Below are 24,811 nucleotides of genomic sequence, written 5' to 3' on the forward strand. Positions count from 1 at the left end.
TCCCATTGCGCTCTTCTAAGGGATTTCCTTGACTGTTAATCTTGGGAGTGGTACTCAGCCTTTCACTTCACCCTCTAGATCTCCAGATATTACTCCTCTTGAATTTATTCTGTAGGGATTTTTAAAATGACAAATGTACCAAATACAAGTGCGTGATCTTCCCCATCCATGAATAGTGCTGCTATGGAGAATGCTATGCCCACAATGCTGTCAAATACATGGCAGAAATTGAATGCAGGCTGGACATTAGTTGTGTCACTTAGGTATGTTGAACAGCATTACTGTATTGGTAGAAAAACTGTAAGTTAAGTTTATTATTTTAACCTGGACACCCTGTGTATGTACACATTACATCTAAGGTATTGTAAACGGTAATAAAACCAATATTCTTGATACAAACAACAATATAAAAAATAATTTCAGTAATGGTTCCAAGTGTAATGATTTTTTAAGGTTTCAGAGCATGGCAAGGAAAAAGTTGAGCGCACCGGAAATGATTGTGGAAGTAGCTTGAAGCTTTGAGAATCTAATTTGTGCATTTTAAACATTCAGAAAAAATATCAATTTACGGAAGAGCATGTTGTAAAAAGTATGTTGTGTAACTGATCCGGTTTGTAAGTCACCACTCTCTGAAATGTCTTGCTCACATGGAGAGCATTTTATACATGATTAGGAGTGTAAAATACTAAACCTAACAATCCCAACCTACTTTAAAAGTATAAGTAGTGCCATGGTAAGCATGAAATGGAGTTATTATAATACCAAGAACAATAAATGTGACAAAAGACAGAGTACCAGTATGTAATATGTAATGACAAAACCTATGCAATATGTGCTTATAGACATTTGATTCATTGTGTGTATCATCATGATATCAGAATTACCCAAAAGGAACTTGGGCCAAAATTTCTGATTTAGACAGCAATTTGTCAGCCAATCATTGAAGACTAGGTTTTCATTAAATGATGAGAGGTGTATGAAGTACAACAATAGTGCACTCAGCCATTTCTATTACTATATGAGCTATTTTGTCATATTTCTACTTATCTAGTTTAATTATTATTAGGATGAATAATAAGCTGCTGATCTATGCACAGCCATTATAATATTCCTTCTCACCTTTTTCTTGCAACTTTTCTTCTGAAATGGCTTCATGTACTTGTTTCTGAGCTTGGGCCTGTGCATGCTGGGCCTGTAGCTGAGCATGGGCAGCTGCTGCATGGGCCTGAGCAGCCTGTGCCTGAGCCTGTGCTTGGGCATGGGCAGCCTGAGCCTGTGCCTGCGCTTGAGCAGCTGCTGCAAGTTGGGCCTGCTGTTGGGCCATCATTTGGGCCCATGGGTGAGGACCCAAGATGTATGGTGGCAAAGCCATCTGAAAAGAAACAGAAAAACATTACAATTGATAGTCCCAGATTTACTAATATATGAATGAAAGCAAAACATTCAAGTGTTAACAAAATACAAGGCAGATCTTGATTTGCATAAGCTATTATTAGTTATTTATTAAATGTTATAACAAGACAGGTTTAGGTGTGCAACTCTGACACTCTGTGCAACTCTGGATGTGTGGCATCTATGACCAAGATCTTAAGATTCATAAAATTGCTTGAGTGATACAAATACATAATGTGCATTTCAGGGATGAAAGAGGTAATAAAAATGGTGCATAATAATGAGTAATGCACAATAATTCCTTTACTAAGATTAGTAAACTTGATATAAATCTGGGTTTGAAAAATAAGATTATTATGTTCCTTTGAAAATATGTGATTCCTGCATATGATGCCCTACTCTTCCCTGTGTTTACATTCATATTCTGAACAAACAAAAACAACTGGATTTATATTCTTATTCTGGACAAGAAAACATTCCCTGGCAAAATTTTATCATGAGACTTAAAAACACACTTGCATTTTTATTGCAGAATAAAACTTTTATTAAACATAAATGTGGCTAAAAACTGTAAGCTTCATTGTTTTACAGGCTAAACTAGCATTAACTGCTCCAATTCCAATGAGGGACTATACATTATTTCATATCTTATTCATAGATACGACTTTATATGCCAGGAAAGTTAAAAGCTCCATCATCTATAATGTGAAGGCAAAAAGAAGAAAGAAAAACAATTTCCAAGACTATAGCTATGCCTTCAAACTACCATATGATTTGCTCAACTTAAAAAATAGCAGATTGTTTCAACTTTATTATATTTGTCCCTTGCTTGTTATGCATTGCGCTTCTGCACTTTTAAAATAATCATAACGATGATGCCATGTCTGAAATAGGAAAATGAATCAAGCAGACTTCTGTAGCACTCATTTCAATAAAAATGCTATACATGCACTTGTTCTGCATGAAACAAAGTTACTACATGCCAATATGAATATACTTAACCCTTTCCATACCACGGCTGCATATATATGTTCATGCTTCATATTTTTTACATAAAATCATCATGTATACGCAATTAGTTTTTTTGCCCTCGAGGAACTGATACTGACATCTATTGTGAAGTTGTAGAAGTGAAGAAACTATGATCTTCATTTGTCAGTAGTTACAACATTTTTTTTTCAAAAATGGCTGACAGTGAACAGTGTTGTACATTGGGCATGAGATTCAGAATCCAAAAAGGGATACTTTGATTGCAGAACAAGTAGAGAATATATTCCTAAATAAAGTCTCTGAAAAAGACATTTCAATGTAAGATTTGAAAAAAAGTGAGTGAGGGGAAGTATTTTGCCAAAAAAGCATTGAAGAATCTGAAATGGAAGGTCAAAGCCTTAACACCTACTAAGGCCAGCCACACACCAGATCCAACAAGACGCGAAGAGTCAATTTTGTTGCAAACCAACTCGGGGAACATTTAACATGGGGCTCATATGAGCTGCCACACACCTGGGGCTCATATGAGCTGCCACACACCGGACTAAACAATTGACTCAAGTCACCTCGAGACTAGTCACGTTGTGACAAAATAGTGAAGGTCCCGGGAATTTAGTCTCGCAGGAGCACGATGCAACAAAATGCTCTGTGCACGTGTGAATCCATGCGCACCACCTGCATGTGACTCATCAATGTATCGTGTAACAGTACATATATGTAAGTTTGACAGTACGATCAAGGTTAAAAATAGAGCTTGATACAGAAGCTAATTGTTCTTGTGCAAGCGAGGCCTCCGCTATACGATTTTTCACCGCCTGAGCACCATAATAAGGACAAAACTGATGCGCTATGGAATGAAGTGGCACAGGAGATGAATTACATTACATGAAAAAAATAGGCTTATTACAAATTATCTTGTAATGTACAAAACATATCGTAAATTGTACAAGAAAAACAATCTTCAGGCCAGTTTGTTATTTATTGCTCGAATAACTATGTGGTTGCAGTAAATGAATTAAACTTTTTCCTTTTTTGGAAAGGGGGCAGCCCTTAAAGTGAGCCGGAATGCACCGACACTCCATTCTGGCAAAACTCAGTTCCTGCTGCGACATTGGACATCCATTTTATATACAGTATGTAAAGCACCATACAAAAGTCCATTCTTTGTTACGTTAATTATTGTAAAGAATAGATGAAAGGGAAAAAAGAAAGTTCTTGTACTAAATTTGTCTTCTTTCTATGGGCAGACCGGAAATGTAGGAAAAATAATATACTGCCATACTGGTAACCATTTACATGTGAGAATGAAACTAAAAGAATTTTATTTTAACGGAATAACAAATAATAACAATAAACCAACTTGTAGAGTCCTGAAAATATTCTTTCCAGATAAAGGCACTGATAACAATAACAAATATTTGTCTCGTCTTGTCGGAAGCAAAGTGACTCTTCGTGTCGTATTGCATTGCATCGTCAAATCCGGTGCGCGGCTGGCCTAAGAAAGCTTTCATGTGCTCACAGAAAGATTTTTCCCTTATTTCATGATTTTAACAGTAGTTTCAGGAATTAATTATGGAAGGTTTTGTGTGGCTCCTGACAACAATGAAGCTGATTTCTTTGTTTGCATTTTGAAGCATATGCATCATCCTCCAATCCACCTTATTATGGTGGGGGGGGGGGGAATAAAGCCATGATGAAGGTCCAATTGGGAAAGTAGAACTACATCCGTCTCACTATTTTACAAACTCTGTTTACAAAACAGGGTTTTAACTAGGGTGTCTCTGGGCCACTAAAATAAGCCTTTCGATTATATAGGTGTGGCAGTTAAACGAGCAATTTGGCAACCCTGGAAATAGCAAGTTACGTGAGGAATCAGAAAACGGGAGTGGTGTAGTGATGGGTTCAAGCCGTTCATTTGTGCGAGTCGACTCATGAGCGCTCGCTCACTGAGAAGAGTCGTTCAAAAGAGTCGCCAAGCTTCTTTTTCTCGAAACACATGCCTGAAGAGGGGGAAGGGGGTAGGTGGTGTTGAAGAAGATGATTGTATTTAAGTAAACGAACGCAACGTACGTCCTTCAAGATTAATAAATTGTATTGCATTTTTGTGTATGTGTGTGTGCGTGTAGCCGACTAGATGGCCAAGATTCTGAAGTAATCGACATTTGATCTTGCCACAGAAGTTCCCGGGATCTACTCCCGGTCTGGGCAAGGATATTCTTTACGAGTGTCCCTTCATCTATATCATCACGCATCATCCTCATCGTCGCGATTACTTAAAATTTGAAGAAAAGCGGCATAAAATAAGAAAAATACAAATACGATTCTGTATGTGTGTGGATATACATATATGTGTAAACAGTAAACACACACACACACAAACAAAATTTATACTTTTTTTTATACACATACTTGTTTTCATTACTCTGCCTCATGAGTGAGATTTTCTATATTTGTATCTTGTTTCAGTTTACATTTCATGCTGCGGATAATGCAAATTATGCAGTACGATAGCATACACAGAAATGCTATATAATTATATCAACCTTTTATTAGTAATAACGTGCATTTACATATTCTTCCTTTTTTGCATTCGATCACTGGTTTTAATATCGCAACAAAATGCACTCCAGATCTGCGCTGCGACACATGCTTGCATTTCCACGAGCATCGCTCGTTCACGACTCTTGAAACAGCACGAAGAGTCACAGCACAGTCCCACGACTCATTCCCCATCATTCGTTCATGACTCGCGAGTCGGCACGAAGAGTCATTAAGCACCTTAGCGACTCTTCTCCCTCATCGTTCACGACTCGCGAGTCGGCACGAAGAGTCATTAAGCACCTTAACGACTCGCTCGCCTTAGCGCCTCTTCTCCTCACTCATCGTTCGCTCGCGAGTCGCGAGCTCTCTTACACAAGGCGCGGCGGCGGCAGTCTCGCCAGCAGACTGGATCTACAGTTTAAAGTAGGATCCACCCGCTCGCTCTCCGCGGATGGCTAACAGCTGTGTTTAAGAAATATATATCGCTTTTGAACATTATCCATGTCCATCCCATATCCATGTTTTTGTTGTTCTACAGTCATTCAATATAAGTTTCTGCCAATACCATAATGTATGATCGAATTTCTATAAAGCGGGCCAAATTATACGTATGTATTTTTTTTTAATGTTGCTTTCTACTAGTAAAACACCTTAACACGTAGGCTCACCGCTGATGGCCAACAGCTGTTTATATCACTCGTGAACATGAACCATGTCCATCTTACGTAGTTGTGCCTAATTCTGCAGTCATTCAATAAAAGCTTTTTTGCAGTATCATGTACGATGAGATTTATGATTAAACTTCTATATTTATTCTTTAATGCTGTTTTCATTAGTTAAATATTTACACGTTAATGTTAATGAAATATTTCACGTCATATGAAAACGATTTTGTCAGACAATGTTTAAAGTTCACTTTATGCTCGGGATTGAAGCTACATTTTAAACTGGGGGTCTAAATCACTGGGCAAGGTGCCTCCACAGAGGATCGAATCCGAGACAGGAAGCGATTTCCTTACCAGGATTTAACAAGGAATGAAAGGATGGCTGAATAACATAAATAAAACATACTCCATGGTGCATGTTCTTTGTTTCTTGGTTTCTATGTTGGCCAGCTTGAAATAATCTTGGAGTGACAGATAAGTGGTGTCGCCCTCCTCAAAGTAAGCCTATTGACACCGAAAGTTCCGGGTTCGAACCCCAGCCCAGAGATGAGTGGTAATCTGTATTTAACCTCTTGTCAATTACTCTAATCACCATCCATCCTCCGTCGTTGCCTTGTAACGATACCTGGTGGATCCCACTTTAAACTGTAGATCCAGTCCCGATTAGCTTATCTGTACGTAAAATTCATTCATCCTCGCTGTCAATACTAAGTAATTAGGTATAAAAGATGCATAAAATGCAACAAAGCGTGTTAGGCAGTTAAAATATTAAAACTGAATTAATAAATTATAAAATATAATTACTGCATGCTAATTTATAAGAAATTATAGCATTTTAAAATTTGTTTGTTCCTTAATGGGAAAATAACTAGTAGCTTATTTCTTCTGTTCATTCTCATGTTAACAGATTTGTTTTCTTGGATAAATAAAATTGAACGTGTAAATTAAAAGGTTTACATGTGCACGAAGCGGAAGAGCAACTCGATCGAGAATCGTGGTGAGACAAGATGACTTGGCACATCATTTCAACTCGTGAATGAGAATGCATATCTTGTTCGTGATTTGATTTCAAGTTAAAAACACCTGTCGGGTCTTGTTCGCTTATCGATTTCAAAGCATAAATCGGTATCGTTACTCCAATGAGACGAGATTCTCGGACAGTACATTTTACACAGTGTCTCTCATCATCTCACCAACTTTGGAAGGGTTGGCCCTGTTTTCATTGCGATTTTGAAATGCCCTGCTACTTGTGAAACTGATTCACTTCCAACACTTTCAGTCGCCTCTGTGGAGGAGTGGTTAGAACAGTGCGCTAAGAGGAATCTCGGAATTGAGTGTCACTTCATCAATTTCATTATATCATCACTGATTTTCATGTTCGCGATTAGCCAAAGTGGCAGAAGAGCAAAGCCTGGGCAAAAGTGGTATCCCGAGCCGCTATGTGTTTCCACCGAATATCGGCCTCAGGATTCCCTGCCCTCGTGCCGCGATGTGCTAACCACTCCGCCACGGGGGCCGGCCCTCCCCATCACATCTCTGTTTTATACTAAAGGCTATGATTGAATATGAATTTAAAATTTTGTGTGCGTCACTTAGGCTATTTTGCACCCTTCACTTTATACGGGATCCAGACCCTTACCAGAACTAAAATAACATAACTGTAATGTCCTGTAGTAACTAAAATATTAAAATAATCTGACCAGTTAAAAGCTGAGGCTGTAAAGGCACTCTGCACACATAAGGACAAAACACAGGACAACACACACACACACACACATTCCTACGAAAATTATACTGGCCGTAGGTATAGACGCCAGAGCCTCGTTAGTCTGCAAAATGCAGTCCAGGGTGTACTATGTGGAAGTGAGGTTGACATTTGGGTATACTACGTGGAAGGATCATCCCTTACATCCCTTAAACTATATTTCTCGAGACCCTTGATGTGCTAACCACGCCGGCATACATTATAGAATACTTGAGTTAGTTTTGTCAATATTAATTTTATTGATTGCATTTTTGTTTTGCAATGATTTTGCGCACTGAATTTTCATATTTATCTTTGCTTTAGAAAATAATGATTGGTTGATTGATTTGGTTTATTTTACTTCGCCTTTCTGTCACTTTTTTTGGGTAATCGCGAAGATCAGGATGAGTAATGAGGTGTACTAACCACTCCACCATGGAGGCTGGCGCTTTAGAAAATAATTAAAAGTAACAATCGCTTTCCACACTAAGTATTTTGTGTTGCAAATTATAAATTACTCCCTGCCTTTTCTGATTCACTTTAATAGCATAGTGGTTAACGCTGTCATGTATTAAAATGGTTTGCTTGGCAAAAATTGTTATAAGTCCACTTTTATGCTCCAATAGGCTAATCGGGTCTCCCCGATGGCGTAGTTATAACGTCGCCGGTAATCAAGGGGTACCGTGTTCAATACAAAGTGGAGGTTCGGATCCCACTTTAAACTGTAGGTCCAGTCCCGACTATCCTATCTGCACATAAAGTGGACTTAAACAATAACAACTCAAAATAGGCTAATCGGAATATTGTAATCAAGAGGTCTGTGCCTAACACCTTCCCAAAATCTTTACAAGACTCCCCTAATATTTTTTACTAACATTTAATTTCTTGTAATTTTAGCGCTAATGGTTTGGCCGAACTTGAAACTACAGGACAAATTTGTTGGCTGTTCTTCGCTGCCCGTCATGGGCTGAGGTTGCGCGCTCTCTCTCTCTCTGCAAACAACACTCGCGAGTCGCGAGCTCGCGAGTCGAGTCTTTCCTTCGTTCAAAGAGTCGCTAAAGTGTGCCACGACTCTTTGAACGAAGGAAAGAGTCGACTCGCGAGCATGCTCCTTCCCCTCTCATCGTACACGGCACGTTTCAGCCAGCTTTACTCAACTAGGGGTAGGGAAAAGGAACAGAGAGGACCCCCCCCCCTCCCTCTCCTCTCCAGTCCCCATTTGCTGCCCGCAGAATCGACTTGCTTTCTTTAAAAAATTCCGGCCGCCAGGAGAGTATACACTTGTGCATGCGCCTTCCTTGCAAAATTCGTGGAAAGGAGAGGGAATAATGGAATAATAGTTGCTTGGCGGGCGGAGGAGTCGTGGCACACATACGACTCTTTGAACGTGTCGTTCAATTCTGGTGAACGAGTCGTTCACCGCTCACAAGAGAGAGTCGTTACTTTTGAACGACTCGTTCACGAACGACCCATCACTAGAGTGGTGCCATCTGGACAACAAACCTTTGCCATTGACACTGATATCGGTGTTCAGTCGAGATTGCGTCGTGGACCGGTGAACAACGCGCTTTTGCCGTGAAGGCATTTTACAAAACCACGACAGCAACGTGGCCGCGCAGCGTGTATTTCATGCCCATTTCCATCTCGCACGTCATGCTCCAGACCAGTCGTCGCATCCTATCAAATTGTGGGTACAGAACGTTGAGGAAACTGGTGATATGGTGAGAAAGAGGGGTGGAAGTGCAAAATGCGTGTGCACACGAGACAATGTTGCAAGAGTGGAAGAAGCCTTCAGCTGAAGTCCCAGGCATTCTGCACGCAAGCATGCCCTGCACCTTGACATATAAGATCACAGTGTACGGCGAATATTGCACAAGGAACTGCAATACCACCCATACAAAATGAAGATAGTGCAAAAACTGAATGCTGACGACCACCCAAAGAGACTACGCTTTTGCTGGGAATTGTTGGAACTCATGAAGGACAACCCTGACCTGTGCAACAACATGATCATGAGCGATGAGGCCAATTTTTATGTGTCAGGCTTTGTTAACAAGCAAAACTTTAAATACTGATCACATGAAAATCCTCAAATGCTTCATGAAAAGCCACTTCACAGTCAGAAAGTGGTGGTGTGGTGCGGCTTATCATCATTTGGAATCATCGGGCCTTATTTTTTTGAAGACGTTCGTGGCAATGCTGTGACAGGACGTTATGCTCACATGTTGAATCATTTCCTAGTGCCACAGCTCGCTGATCTTCCTGTAACTGAAAACACATTCTTCCAACAAGACGGGGCCACATGCCATACCTCGCGGATTTCCATTAACGTGCTACAGAACATCTTTCCTGGTCATCTCATCTCCAAGAACGAGGACATTTCCTGGCCTCCAAGATCCCCCGACCTTTCGGCTTGTGATTTCTTCCTTTGGGGTTATTTGAAATCTGAGATCTTCCGTTGTGACCCACCACACACCATCCATGACCTGAAGGATCGCATTCGGGAGGAAGTTAATCAAATTCCAGTGCTAATCCTGCAAGATGTGATGTCGAACTTCCGTAAAAGACTTCGTGTGACGGAAAATGGGGGCCACCTGCGTGATGTCATTTTCAAGTAATGGACATTTCGTGCCGTGACATGTCTGTGCAACATGTGCACGTTGTTCAGAAACATTCATTACAAATTGCAAGCATTGTAAATTCATGTTGTGTTTGTTTGATATCGCTGTGAATAAATTTGTATCTCTGTGGAGGTTTCAAAATCACTCTTTTCACTGCTGCACCTGTTACATGCATACATCTGATGTGGCAATGGAACTCATATTTACACCAAACAAAGGAAACCGAAATCGAAACAAAATGCACAGCTTTTCTTACACTAAAGCTTTCACTACACAAATGCTTGTGAATTGAATGCATATACATTTACAAATATTGGATAGCATGTGCAACACTGCTGGTTCAATATTAGAATGAACTTCTGCAGTCTAAAGCAAAATTCCTATCCCACAATGTTAGTCTTCATCCAGTTGGTACAAGAGTTTTAAACACCTCCACCCTTGTCACTGACACATCCAATTACATCAGAAATAATCCCCCCTCGTTGCTACAAATGCTTCATCTCTTTTATAGAGTACAATATTGTTTTAATAATGGCAAATAAAGACTCATCTACACTGAATTTTGAAGTGAAAAAATTCAGAGATGCAACTGACCCCCCCCCCCCCTGCATGCATGCATGTGCGTTCAAGACAGTCATTAAAATGAACAGGTATGAAACATCCACAACTTTAGGCCAGTACTTCCCAAACTTTTTTGCTTCACGTTGCACTAACTGTTTGAAGATTTCTCCACGCCCAAGTCAAAATGTATCAAACACTTCGAATGCTCAATTAGTGTGGTTAGGTTGCTTGCCTTAGGTTAAAAAATAAGCCCCTACCTCAAATTCAGAAACATTCTTTGTAAAAAGTATTAAAACCGGTGCTCCAAAAATTTTCTTCAAAGCTAGGCGCCAGCTCGGAAAATCAAACTTCAAACTACGTATTTCTACCAACATAGAAATTTTCAGCGAAAAATGCAGGTTCAACCAGACTCAAACACGGGTCTCTGATATACCGTGCCATTGCTCTAACCACTGAGCTGGCCTGGTCTCGCTTGATTTTTCGATGTCGCTGTTTTACCTGCGTGGAATCTTCTCTGCCAGTGCTACCGCTACGGGATCTGTTGCCTTTGAAATACAGTAGACTTCGACGTTGCCTGGTTTTTCCAAGCGTGCTTTGTAAAATAAAATTGATATTATAAAATTTGGTACAGGGATACAACGAATTGGATGTACGCCTGTCAGTTCAGGCTAAATATCGTGCTTATTTGTGGTTTCTGGATCTTATACTAAATTTCAGGCCTTGTAAAACATCGAGATCTGTAGATTAAATTCCAAAAATTCGAAATTTTCCAGGGTATAGTCCCGTCTTCCCAACAAAGAACAGATTATGTAAGTCAACAACAGATGTTGGTAAATATATTTTTTTCGAAAATTTCTCAATATGGATTTAGGTACGAACACTACTATTAATATTCAGCAATTTAATTAATACTGAAAGGAATAAAAACGCAATTTTGTGTATTAAAACTAAGAAGTCCATTAGTTCTTGCCGAACTGAATTTCTTTTACCAATCGGACTACTGAACGGAAGAAAAAAAAGGACACACATTAAATATCCCGACCACATGGTGAAACAGAATTCACGTAAAATGGATATAGGTATATTTATTTTACGACCAGTGTTAACATTAATTCAATCTCAAAAAAACAAATAGTTGCTTACGATTTCACTCGATGTGTTCGGCAAATAATTATTGTGATGCCGGATACGGAACTCACCTTATGCAATGTCAATCAATTCGACTTTTAATATTGTATCCACCTCAGAATACTTCATACCGCACAACAACCCATTTTCTTGAATTTTGCAACCATTAAACAGATATAAACTATATTCTTCATACACTTCTCTGACCGAAACGCACGATGTACGTATGGAAACAGTGTGCTGACTACTCAGTCAACACAGTACTAAAATGCCCCCAATAAACACCAATCCCCCCCCCCCCTCGAGCAAAAAAAGTACGACTTGCGTGTGTTAATACTTGCCATCAAAACTTCTATTCGTCCTCTGGATTACAGACATAAATATTCTCATGTCAATATACTTTTTGTATTGCCCGTACCTAAGGGGGGCATAACGGGCCATGCCCCACTCGAACTATGAAATATTTTCAGATGAATCTATAAAAACCTACAGGAATAAAATGATTTATTTAGATTTTTAAAGCATTTCGATTGTCCTTGCATAAAGGAATGGGTTGTTTCTGGAGAGAATCTGCAATATTTGGTAATTTTAGTCTTTAACCACTGACACAAAGCAACCAGACGTCCCGATTTAGCCAGAACAGTTCATTCGTCCCTGTCCATACTTGTTTCTTTGAACTGTAGTCCTAATGCGAAAATCCCTTTACCATATTCATTATAAAAATCATTGCTATGCATAATTTAATATATAAATATACAGTGGTGGTGATTGGGTTCTAAAACTGGGGGAAGGACAGTTTACTTTCCTTTGGTAGATAAGGCTTAGCATAGTGCAGGGGGGCAAAAGTGGCAAAAAGAAAAGGGAACTGCCCGGACCTTCTAAACGCCGCCACTGTTCACTCGATATCTGTCACGAGGTGGAGAAGAAGGCGCCCATCTTGTCGCACCTAGCAGAATAGGCACATCCGTATGTCAGTGTTTCCAGATCTATTGATTTCTTGGGAGAATTCCTTAATAAACTATTGCTATGGCACCTCCAACGGCCTGCTCAAAAATACGTTTCCTGCTCATCTTACTTGAACATGGAGAGGAGAGATAGAGTGGAATTCCACCAAGCCATGAAAAGTGCTGTTTGAACTGTGAAATAATGCCAAATGATACTCAATTGTGCTAGGACATTATTATTATTTTATTACTATTCCTACATTACTATTTTTAGATGGTTGTACGTATTTTATCCCACCCGAAAATTTATTTCTATTTTAGTTATTTTACGTCGCTTATGTGCCTCTACGGGTAAGTACGACAATATGGATGAATGAAAAACTGATGAAATGGTTGAAGTGACACAGACACAGTGAAACATCCTTTTTTTACTAGGTAGAAACACTGACTTCGTAGTGTGGGTAAATTATTTTATACATGTGTGTGTGTGTATGTATATATATATATATATATATATATATATAATGTATATACGTATATTGAATGCAGCAACATAGAGGCAGCATAACTGACGAATAAAGCATGTGCGTGTTAATAACAAGAAATTTGCTAGAGAACGAAGCGGCATAGTTCAATTACAAAGGAAATAATGCACCCCTTTTCCCGTAGTTGCTTCCAAGTTTCATCGGCTTGAAAATACTTAATTTTCTATCCTTAATATACTATTCTATACTTAAATACTTAATTTTCTACAAAATTATATAGCGGCATGGACGTCCAGAAGGAAGTGCATGAATGGTCCCCACCCCCCTCTCCTTCTGGAAAATGAATTTTGACATAAAAGTACCTATTATTTCAGATGTACGAGTTGATTTCAGTCACAGTAATTTACATCCACTATTATAATATGGATGTACGAACGTGATAATTTCAAACTCAAATGGCGTTTTCTGAGAGGGCAACATTATTACGGGGTAATATGCTTCGTTTACTCGCCTGATAAAAATACATTGTTCCCCCCTCGCTGGAAAAATCTGCGGAAATCCCCTTGCTCCGCTCCCCGTGCGCACGCCTATGCCCCCCTCCCCCCGAGAACGTCGTTCATCCGCCACTATTAGATCATCGGATTTTGTAGCAGATCTTCTAGTTTCCCAAGGAACAATCTCCCGGTTTTTTCAAGTCTGACCTGGCAACACTGCCCCGAGCACCGATGCCGGCAGGGAAGATGCGCGAACGCTTTTGACGGAAGGTTTTTTCCTTGTGGTCGAGCTATAGGGGCTATCCACGAGTAAACAAAAACATATCGAACGGCACAATCGATTATCTGTAGCACAACTACTTCCGGTTCACGGCGGCCGGGTAATTCAAGCGGGTACTTGTGGCCTTTCTTCTTGTTTTGTATACCGGATGAAATGGATAATATAAAAGCACTTGACGACGAGGAGAATAAGAGATATCAGGGCAATGTAGAGGCCTTTGCATATCAATTGGATGAGCATATAGGAAGTAATACGGCATTATTCCAGGATGAGATCCATTTGCTAATCGTCGTTGCATTGGCGATATTTGTAGCCTACATATTTAATAGAAAGTAATTTTTCCTACAGAGCGAGAGCGCTTAAAGCATGTAAATCTTTGGATGCATACATTTATGTTTTAAGTGAAAAAGTGTGAGATGTACGGGCATATAAAAAACAGAAAAAGGAGCTTTTTTTCTTCTTTCTTCAGTCAGGGCGAGTCAGAGGGATGCGGTAATGCACACTTGTTTCGTTTCCGTCCAATTTTCTGCTATTTGTGTTAAACATGACGATGAAGATGAATAATAAACTGGAAAAATTACTGATGGGTGTCACGTACACAAACTGCATTGTTGTTCTTTGAGGTATAAGATCATAGATGGCAGCATGCAAAAAGAACGACGTTTATATTTGATGATACATAAAGCAGCTTAGAAAGTGGGCCAGAGATGGCAGCACCCAAGAAAACTTATACAATTGTAAATAGAGAAAAAGGAAAGCGCTGATGTGGTGAAATAATGATTGTAGATATTAATACTAATCAGGCGCGGAGCGTCCATGTAAGCCATGTAAGCCGGGCTTACAGTTTAATACATCCAGTAAAATGTATGTAATTATGTGGCAAAATTCGTAAACAAGTTAAAAGTTCAACTTGGGTCGACACCACTGTTCAAGATCCTGTTTGTTAGATTGCAACACTTCAGCACTAGGCGGCACAGCACATGGGAACTCCCGCCTTTTGCCTGTGGAAAGCTGTAAGCCTTCTAAATTTTGCCTTACAAGTTGCTGACCGCGAGCGAGCAGTGCCTACCCTCCTTCTCTCTGCCTACCCTATCTGCGTGGAGAAGAGCGGGCCAGAACCCTAGGTCTGTAAACCTTCGGTCAGAGGCTTACAGCAGCGTTGCAAACCTCATGTTTAGAAAAAGTGTTGTTCAGGGACGTCCGCAGTATTTCTTTCCACCAGTATTTTTTCCAGGGGGTGGGGGTAAACTAGGCATTTTCCCCCTTAATAGAGCTGCCTCCTCAAAAGATACTAAATCAATTTGAAGTTTAACATTTTTCTGCAATGCCCTTACAATAATTAACATAATTTGCTGTGACTGAAATGAAATTATATGTGTGAAATATATAATTTTATGGTTGACATTCATTTTCCAGGAAGGGCCTCCCCTCCTTACCCTTACCGAACATCGATGGTGTCGTTTATACTCTGAAATTATGCTACATGCTACTATATTGTTCTAGGCTCTATATATTATTAATATTAATTTATAAAGAAAACAATAATTTATTATTTTCCTAAGACTAGTTTCAAGTTCAATTTATGCATCTATTTTAGAGTTTTAAAATTGCATTATTAATTAGCTACATACTATAGTTAAGTAAAATATGGAATTTCTTCCGTATAATATAAATTAGAATGGTTCAACCAACGGGATGGGTTCGACGTTAATGTGAAAAGATTGAGAAAATTCAACCCCCACGAACAGCGGCCCTCCAACGACTTCTTAAACTTGTGCGAGATTTAGCACCATTATGCTTGGGTGGCATCACTGGCTAACCGTGAATACGGTCCAGCGAGACACCGATTGCCCCGCAAGAGGAGGGAGCCACAGCGTTGTCGGGTTTTAGCCAGGAAACAGTGGAAACTGGCCAGATGTGCATTCTGTAGTAAGGCGATCTTGATATTGCTGGCGTGTTAGCAACTCACATTGTTCAAGACCACACTTGACAAAGACCAATAAGCACATCCCCCTGAAGGAAAGATCAGAAAGCTAGCAACCACCGCACCACCTCCCCTCCTCACTTCAAGAACTGTATGCAGTGCACTCAGCCAAAGAGTAGCAGACGACTTTCTAAGTCTCTATCGTAACTGCAGCATCTGGCAACTATGTATGAAGAGGTGGTTGCAAAGGAAATTTGAGACGGTTGTGTTTCAAGGAGGTTTTTTTTACAGGAAAAGGGAATTTTGAAGCAAAGAAATTAACAGAAATGGGAAAAAGAGAAACACCTAAAATGAGCAAAAAAAAAAAGAGAAAACGATAAAATATAATAATATATACATTAATGTGCTTAACGCTTGTTTTTGCTTGTAGGATTAGTATATACATAGGAAATATTAAGATCTCTGTTTTTAATTTGAACTCTGCTTGTAGTAATTGAGCTAAATAGTGCAAAAAGTTGTTTTTTTAAGTTAAATGTTTGATGAAAACTTAAGATTGAACCAGTTTTACAAATTATCATATCAAATGTGAACGAAATAACATTCATTAATTACATAGGTTAATTTAAACACTCTCCGAAAATGCACGGAAAGCTGTCTCTCTTTTACACTCCCCTTAGAAATCACTTACATCTCCTTTGATAGAAATTTCTGGATAAACTTCTACAATTAGTGAGCATTTATTTTATATTTTATTTTTGAATTTATTTTTTCTTCCTCTCTTTACGAATTATAGGGAATTTTAAGGCCAGAGAGGGAATTTATTTATTTCCAAAAGGGATATTTCACTCTGATTCCGGAATATCACTGCTTTGGGCAGTGGCTGCTTTCGGGTTTGGTTTGTTTCCCCTTTCTTGTTGTGTGCATCGTTAACTTCTCGTGTTTTTTTTTTTGTTTTTTTTTGCGAATTCCATCTATTGAAAAGTGGGCGGTGTGGTGCAGTTGTCCCTGTACTGTGGTGTGATACGAAGTGCATTATGGAAGAAAACGAGTGTGATTGTGTGGTGGAGAACTTGTTGAAGACGCCGTTTTCCAGCAAGGATTTTGCTGCAAAGAAGGAACTTGTGGATGTAGGTCCACTCCTTCTCTAGCAGGCATGGTAACGGAAACAAAAAATAAAGTGCGCCGGTTTTGTGACTCATGGTACGAAGCTGATACTTGGTTATGTGGTTGTAAAAAGTATTCAGCACTTTTCTGTTGGCCCTGCCTTCTCTTTTCAACAGAAAAAAACTGCTTGGACAACAAAAGGTGTCGGCGACTCTAATAATTATCATTTATTAAAGAAAAGACATGAGATCTCCGTAGCACACGTAAATTCAAAGATTGCGTTGTTGAAATTTGGAACTACGCGAATTGAAGATTGTTTAAACCTTGCCTTCAAATTAAACCGAGAGAAACACAACGAAAAAGTCAAAGCAAATAGATACATCGTTGGTTGTTTAATCGACACTGCTTGTTTTTTGGCGGAACAAGAGCTCCCTTTCAGAGGTCATTTGGAGGGTTCAGATTCAAACAATAGAGGTAATTACGTAGAAATGCTTCATTATAGGGCAAGCTATGATGAAAAACTACGTCATCATTTGGAATCATCTACAGTTTTTGCTGGCACTTCTCACGATATCCAAAATGAGTTGATTGATGCAATTGCAACTGTGATGATGAAAAAAATAAAAAGTGAAGTGAAAGAAGCATTATTTGTGTCTGTCATCGAAGATGAAACAGTAGACGCCTCTCAGAAATCTCAACTTTCATCGGTGCTACGTTATGTAACTTCAAATGGTAACGTAGAGGAGCGGTTCATAGGTTTTAAGGATGTCAGTGGGGATCGCACGGCTGCTGCCCTGGCAGACCATGTTTTTGGTGTAATAAATGACTTCCAGTGTGGCGAGAAATTAGTCGCTCAAACCTATAATGCAGCAGCTGTCATGGCTGGAGAACACAATGGTTTGCAAAAGTTGATAAGAGACAGGTATAAGACAGCGCTGTTTGTCCATTGCTATGCTCACAAGTTAAACTTAGTTCTCAAACAATCTGTGGAGGGCATCAAAGAATGTAAAGTATTTTTTGAAACTTTGTTGGCTTTTGCAGCATTCTTTTCTAAATCTTCAAAGAGGAAAGCAGCGCTGGACAAAATGGTAAGCAGACGTCTGCCATCAGTTGCTCCTATTCGATGGCTCTACGCAGAGAGATTGGTTGAAGTTGTTTCCCAGTTGAAAACAGATCTAATTAATTTCTTTGAATCAGTGATGCAGAACCAAGAGCAGTGGGATGAAGAAACACGTCTCTCTTCTCGTGGATATTTTGCTACTCTCCATGATTTTGATTTCAATTTTATGTTAATTGTATTTTCGGCCATTCTTCCACCAGCTAAAATACTTTTCGAAATTTTGCAAACCAGAGTGAATGACATCGGCTACTGTACTCGAAAAGTACAAGAATATCAAAGTTTCTTGAGTACTAAGAGGGAAGACTTTGAAACAGTGTGGTCCGAAAGCGACAGTGCCAGGTTGGGAGAAGAACACTTAAAGGTGCCAAGCAAAAGACAGAGAATTGTTCTCATCAGTAATGAGAGGAAAGCTTCTTATCGAAGACTTTACTATGAAATTATTGACACAATGAAAGTCCAATTAGCCAACAGATTCTCCGATATCCAGAAACTAGAATTGCTCTCCTTGCTAGATTTTGATAATTTTCAAAATTATTCTCTGAAATTTCCAATAAATGCTTACGAATCATTATTGAAATCATATGGACGATATTTTGATCCTCTAATTTTGAAAACCGAACTTACTGCTATTTATTCGTCGCAGGAGTTTTTGAAACCTTCAGTGTTAGACTTCCATAAATATTTAATTTCAACAAACCTGTGCAATGCTCTTCCGGAAACAACAAAGCTTTCTGCCTTAATTTTAACCATACCTGCAACTAGTGCATCTGTTGAAAGAACATTCTCTGCCTTGAAGAGGATACACACCTACCTGCGCAGCACACAGACCCAGGAGAGACTTACTAAGCTATCGCTGATGGCAATAGAGAGAACTCTCTTGAAGGATTTAAAGAAGAGCCCTACCTTTCATGATGCTGTGATTGACATCTTTGCCGAAAAAAATCGCCGCCTGGATTTGAACTACAAGTTGCAATGGAACAGTAGCATGTAAGAGGTATGTTTATTTTAAAATTCATTTAGATAGGTTCTGAATCGAACTATTTTCGTTCTATATTTTATCTAACTTTGCGTTTTTTTTATTGTTAGGTTACTCATAGTGATAGGAATAAGACTGACGTAATTATTAGTTCTCCTCTCAATGTATTCGATACCTGGTGGAGGCATATAGTGGTTCGGATCCCACTTTAAACTGTAGGTCCAATCCCGATTAGCCTTAATGTGCATAAAGTTGACTTAAAACACCAAATCAACCAACCATTCCTCTCAATGTAGAAAAACGCAGCCTAGCAATGAAAACACCACGCTCATGGATGTTTCCAGAACTTTTAATCTGGTGTAGTGTCACTTTGTTTTTAAGGGGTGTAAGGTTAAATTTAGTGCAAAAATTAGGCTTTTCTGAACAATTCTAGGGAACTGAAAAAAATGGTAAAGGGGGGGGGGGGTCAATATGCCAGCCCCAAAATAAGCACAACGGGAAATAGCCTTCATCATGCTAGGCTTACACTGTTGGAAAGCTCACGCTCCGCCACTGATACTAATTATAATGAAATAAATAAATGAACTTAATACAATAACAGGATACAAATAAGGTGGAAAGGGTGATTAATATTCAGTAATAGCATAAGTGATCATTATATAAAAGTAAAGAAGTCGAATTATAATTGCGATTCTGTGTCTTTTTCGGTTCCCACGAACTGAGAGTTTCGTGCGGCTTTTGGGTTGTTTTATCCCAGGTGTAGCGCCATCTCAGGGGGTGCTATTCCGGCTTCCCGCGCTACGGCGGCACGTGAAGGTCTTCTGCTAGAGTGACGTCAAAAAGGGGATCCCTCAGCTGCGGGCCGCTTAATAACATGTAAAATCATACAAGTTTATCGCCTCATAGAGGCGATTATAACTCTTGGGAAGCAATGTTTATAACATGTAGTTCTTCTTCACTGCTTTCCCGTACCTTCTCAAGCTAACTGAGGATGGCAAACGAACAAATTCATGCTGAATTCAGCTAAAAGGGAATCCATGCATTTGGTTCTTTAACACTATTTGTCTACACTTCTACACGCAGCAATAAAGTTGGCTGGTTGGTTGATTTGGTGTTTTAAGTCCACTTTATGCACAGTAAGGCTAATCGGGACTGGACCTACAGGTTAAAGTGGAATCCGAACCACCGGGTATCGACCCCGGGACCCCTTGATTACGAGACACAGCAATGAAGTTAAATGAATATTAGATGAGAGGCTCATCTTGAGACGAGCACAATAGATAGAACACCCGAAATCGTAAAGTGAAACAATTTGAAATGCCTGTGTGTGCTGGAGGGGGGTGGGAGTAGAGTCTCGTGCGCATATTTTCATGCAAATAGTTTACTAACTTAATTAATTATAACATGGACATAACTGCAACAGGATCGAGAAAGTAAGATTGAACGGAAAGGATTAAGTAAGTCCCTCTACATGTATATAACGGGTCTCCATGACAGCATAACGCTTTAGGAAGCCAGAGGCCCCAGTTTGAACCATAGTAAGGCATATAGCAATGTTTGTCTCATTCTCCACTCATTAGTTCATCATTCATCCTCATAGTAGCGATCAACCCAGTAGAAATTCGTCTTTAAATGAACGACACATACATACATATTGATTTATTATTATTTCGTTTTTCTGCTACTTCTGGCTAATCGCGAAGATGAGGATGAATCGTGATAAGATGAGGCGGATGAAGGGACAATCATAAACATGTAAGGACAACACAATACGAGCCCCACCGAGGATTATAATGGCCACGAGTCCAGACGCCAGAGCCTCGCTAGTCACTAGTATGGAAAATGCAGTGGTATGAGTCCTGTCGAGTTGCATCCACGGGAAGCTCCAAAATTTCGGTGTTGTGTGTTGTGAATAAAACTATTATTATTATGAAGTTACAGTTACGCAATAATAAACGTCTAAGCCGTATGAATGCAAATATTGCCATCAGTTTCAATAATACGAATGTCTATAACAGTATCCTTCTTATTTAATTTTTATTTAACACGTAGTTTTTTTTTGATACGGAAGAAACATGCATCAAATTATGTCAATATATTGTACATATATTCAGGTAGTGTTGTATTTTAAAAATTTCCAGCAGTAGAATTTCAGCAACTTCTTTGCAGGGGCGACTTATTGTTGACAAGAATTAATTGAAGTTACTGCTGCATAACATAATAAGTACGAGTATATTGCAAAATCATAGACAAAATGCAGTGGGTGGAGGATGTCTATGCAATTTATCCTAGTGGGGGAATTTTCTTTAAGAGGATTTTCTTCACTAGAGAGATAGCATTCCAAAACCTTTCCCTCCTTGAGCACTGCTGCCTCTCCTGTGAAAAAATCTTGCGGGCGTCCTTGTCAAATTGCGTCATTACGAGGCAAATATTTTTCTTATTTTTGGGTTGCTTTCCTGTAACTTTTACCTAATTGGAAGCCGAGGATGAGTAATGAATAGATGAAATAGATGGGCACCCGCAAAGGGACACAATGTCCAGGCGGGACTCGAGCTTTAAACCTTCGCTGGGTAGCGAGATCGTTACTGAACCAATTAACGTTCTCATCTATTTCTATTTTGAGGGCCTCCCGGATGGCGTAATGGTGGCGTCATCGCCTTATAATCGAGGGATCCCGGGTTCGGTACCCGGTGGAGGCACGTAGTGGTTCGGATCCCACTTTAAACTGTAGGTACAATTAGCCTCAATGTACATAAACTGGACTTAAAACGCCAATTCAATCAATCTGTTTTATTATTTCACGTCGCTTTTTGACATATAGAGCAAACTAGGGCAATGAAATGAAAATGAAAGATGAAATAGATAAGACACACAATGATACACACCCATGCCTCAACCAAGGTTCGCTTCTGAGTTCATAGAGCGTTACGTTAGCGATTCCTCCAGGTAAGGGATATACGATAGACGATTTGACGTACACCGAGGGGGTTCATACCTGCAGTTGGGAACATTCAAATGGAAAGTAATTTCTTCCAGTTTCCGAAAGCGACATGGCTTTCATTGTTCGGTATAAGCCAACTTCGAGGCACAGATTTCTCCCAGATGTCAGAAAAATCTGCAGGTCCAGTAATAGCGATCAGGTATTCGTTTACAGAAGTGCTTGTCCTGTTTGTCTTGAATATTAAAGCGAGTAATTTTAGGTCGTATTACGTTTATTCGGTGTTTGTACCATGAATAAGCGTGCCAAAGGTAAACATTCTTGTGCTGTTGCAGAGTGTACCAATTGGGGCTTTAAGGAATCTGGCACCACATCTATTTCTATTTTGAGGGCCTCCCCGATGGCGTAGTGGTGGCGTCATCGCCTTATAATCGAGGGATTCCGGTTCGGTATCCGGTGGAGGCACGTAGTGGTTCGGATATGGAAAAAGTTATTCAATTTGAGATTGTGTTTGCATCCTTCCATGGGTCAACTGTTTCCAAGCAACATAAAGTTATGGACACTCTAAAGACAGTACTTCAGTCAAAATTTCCTGAAGTTAACGAAAAGATTATTTCCCTGTATGTCAGAATAAGAACTTTTATTAGAATTCGACATTTGAATAAACTAATGAAACTCAAGTCCATGGAAGCAAGTGCAGCGAGAAAAATACGACAGTGGGTAGCGTCGTCTTCAAAATCATGTCTCCAGGAAGGGTAAGTTGTAATGAATTTTTATTCTTACTGATATTTATTTCCGCCTCGGCCTCCACCGTATAGTGATTAACAAATCACATTGCTAAACCAAGACAGAGGCCAGGCCTATTGTTCATGTATTTGTTATTTGACGTCGCTTTTTTACCACTTTTGGTTAATCGCGGCGATGAGTGTTGATCACATAAAATTGATGAAAGGGCAGGCACAAAGAACATCAATGCCCACGACGTGACTCCAAGTCGGGAACTTCAGTGATGGGATTCAAAGTCGAACACGCGGTTGACCAGATTCGCCATCGAGCTGGCACGAGTTTTCTTGAATTTATTAAGGGATTACGCTTTCCCACGACATTGCATTTTATCCATTTATTATTTATTTATTAAGTTCTAAAAAACATATTTTGGTGTTACGGTTTTTTAAACACAAATCAGTTTAGGTAGAATATTTCTGCAATTTTACCATAGTGTAAACTTTAATGTAAGCGAAAACATGTGTGCATCACTAGTTAAAGATTTTCACATCTACAAAAAAAAATATCCAAAACCCATTTCCACCTCACTCAAGGATTATGTTAATTCAATTCAAATTGTACGCGGGTTCAGTGCCATGAATCTAACCTTTACTGAGCAGAATGAGATTGGTTCATAGAATGTATCGCCGAAAATCAATTTCGCTGATATCCCGTTGTCGCTGTTCTATTTTCATTAGATACGAGCTCCAATTACCATTTTAATCCTTCGTTTTAAAAGTTATTCAAACACAAAAATAGTTATTGGGGGTCATTTTAAAGTTGTTTTTTTACTTCATTACTGTCTTCATTTGATTTTTTTATTTTCTAAGAATTTCGGCGGGCTGCAGCCCCTTAAGCCCCCCTGCGTACGCCAGTGCTTGCCACACTCATCTAGCCTACGCTCCCATCAAATTTATCATTTCATCATTCATTTTTATTGTTGCGGTTACCCTAAAAACGTAGAAAAGCGACGTCATATAACAACAGCGACAGCGACATCCTATGTAGATATATAAATTATAATAAACATATTATTAATAACAAACATCTGTGAAAATTTGAAGGTATGAAGGATAATAAGTATTGGTGTGGTAGCGAAATATTTATTTAATACGTAAAATTGTATTTATTTACCCATACGCAACTTCAGATTTCAATGTAGGGGCGATATAAGAGGATAGTCGTGATTACTTTTTGTTTGATTTGTATAACGCCATTTATTGTAATTGCGTGCTGTAAACTTCTTCATATTATTGCCTAGGTCTTATTCCTTGCGTTTTGCTTATTATTCTGCCTCAAATGGTTAATAGTACCAAGATATGGACAATTAAAAATGAAAATATTTCCCGTAAGCTTCCATTGCTACGCGAGCCCCGCCCCTTGACAGATCCCCTTGGTCACGTCAGAGCTCGTTGCGGCTTCTGGCCAATGGGAGAGCTCCGTGTCTCGGAATGCTCTTCCTAAAATACTTCTATATTCCTTGGCGCCATCTCACGGCAGGCACCCAAGCACTTTTGGTAGGCGCATCTATTGCAGCTCCAAGTTAAGGTTAGCGCCGGCCAGGCGGCGATCTTTAACTAACCCCTTTCTCTTTGTTTGTCTGGGAGATCGATTTTCTTAATATTTACGTCAATTTGGATAAGATCGACAAAGAAGTCCAGAAAAGAAAATATACACAACATGTAATAATTACAAGAAGAAGCAGCATTAGTAATTACAAGAAGAAGAAGCCTTACCTTAGTAATTACAAGAAGGAAGAGCCTTAGTAATTACAAGAAGAAGAAGCCGTAGTAGTAATAAGAAGAAGATGCCTTATTAATTACAAGAAGAAGAAACCTTAGCAATAATAAGAAGAAGCCCAAAGAAGAAGATTGGCTACAATTAATAAGAAATAAAAATAGAAGAAAAATATTGTATGAAAAGATTGCCAAAGTTATCTAATATTTGTATATAATTATTCAAGAATATATTACGAATTGTACCCTCCGTAGTGGGTTAAATCTATTGTTTCTTTCCATATATTCGTAGTGTTAGTCACCCTGATCTGTGCCCAGAGGTATCTCATTGTTTCTACCCTGTGCTAAGCTGGCAGACAGTGGCGGCTGCTTAATACGTGCTACCGTGCTATAGCACGCTACT

The 24,811-nt window shown here is 39.3% G+C and overlaps 2 protein-coding genes across 2 annotated transcripts in view; one reads left to right on the forward strand and one right to left on the reverse strand.

Moving 5' to 3' along the window:
• Positions 1-11,881, reverse strand: part of Prp8 (pre-mRNA processing factor 8) — a 116,443-nt gene extending 104,562 nt beyond the window's left edge. Inside the window, exons 1-2 of the mRNA XM_083124178.1 lie at positions 11,714-11,881; positions 1,120-1,372 (exon numbers count right to left, since the gene is read on the reverse strand). Of these exons, the coding sequence (XP_082980304.1) occupies positions 1,120-1,372 (253 nt within the window). The 5' untranslated portion in view covers positions 11,714-11,881. The remainder of the gene's footprint in view (positions 1-1,119; positions 1,373-11,713) is intronic.
• Positions 11,882-17,361: 5,480 nt separating this feature from the next.
• On the forward strand, positions 17,362-18,984 carry LOC145989120 (zinc finger MYM-type protein 1-like). Its single transcript, XM_083124415.1, has one exon. It carries the CDS (start codon positions 17,362-17,364, stop codon positions 18,982-18,984), a length of 1,623 nt encoding a protein of 540 aa, XP_082980541.1.
• The last annotated feature ends 5,827 nt before the right edge of the window (positions 18,985-24,811 follow it).

The sequence above is a fragment of the Lepisma saccharinum genome, chromosome 6 (genome assembly GCF_977018435.1).
Source record: "Lepisma saccharinum chromosome 6, izLepSacc3.1, whole genome shotgun sequence".
In the NCBI taxonomy this organism is placed as follows: domain Eukaryota; kingdom Metazoa; phylum Arthropoda; class Insecta; order Zygentoma; family Lepismatidae; genus Lepisma; species Lepisma saccharinum.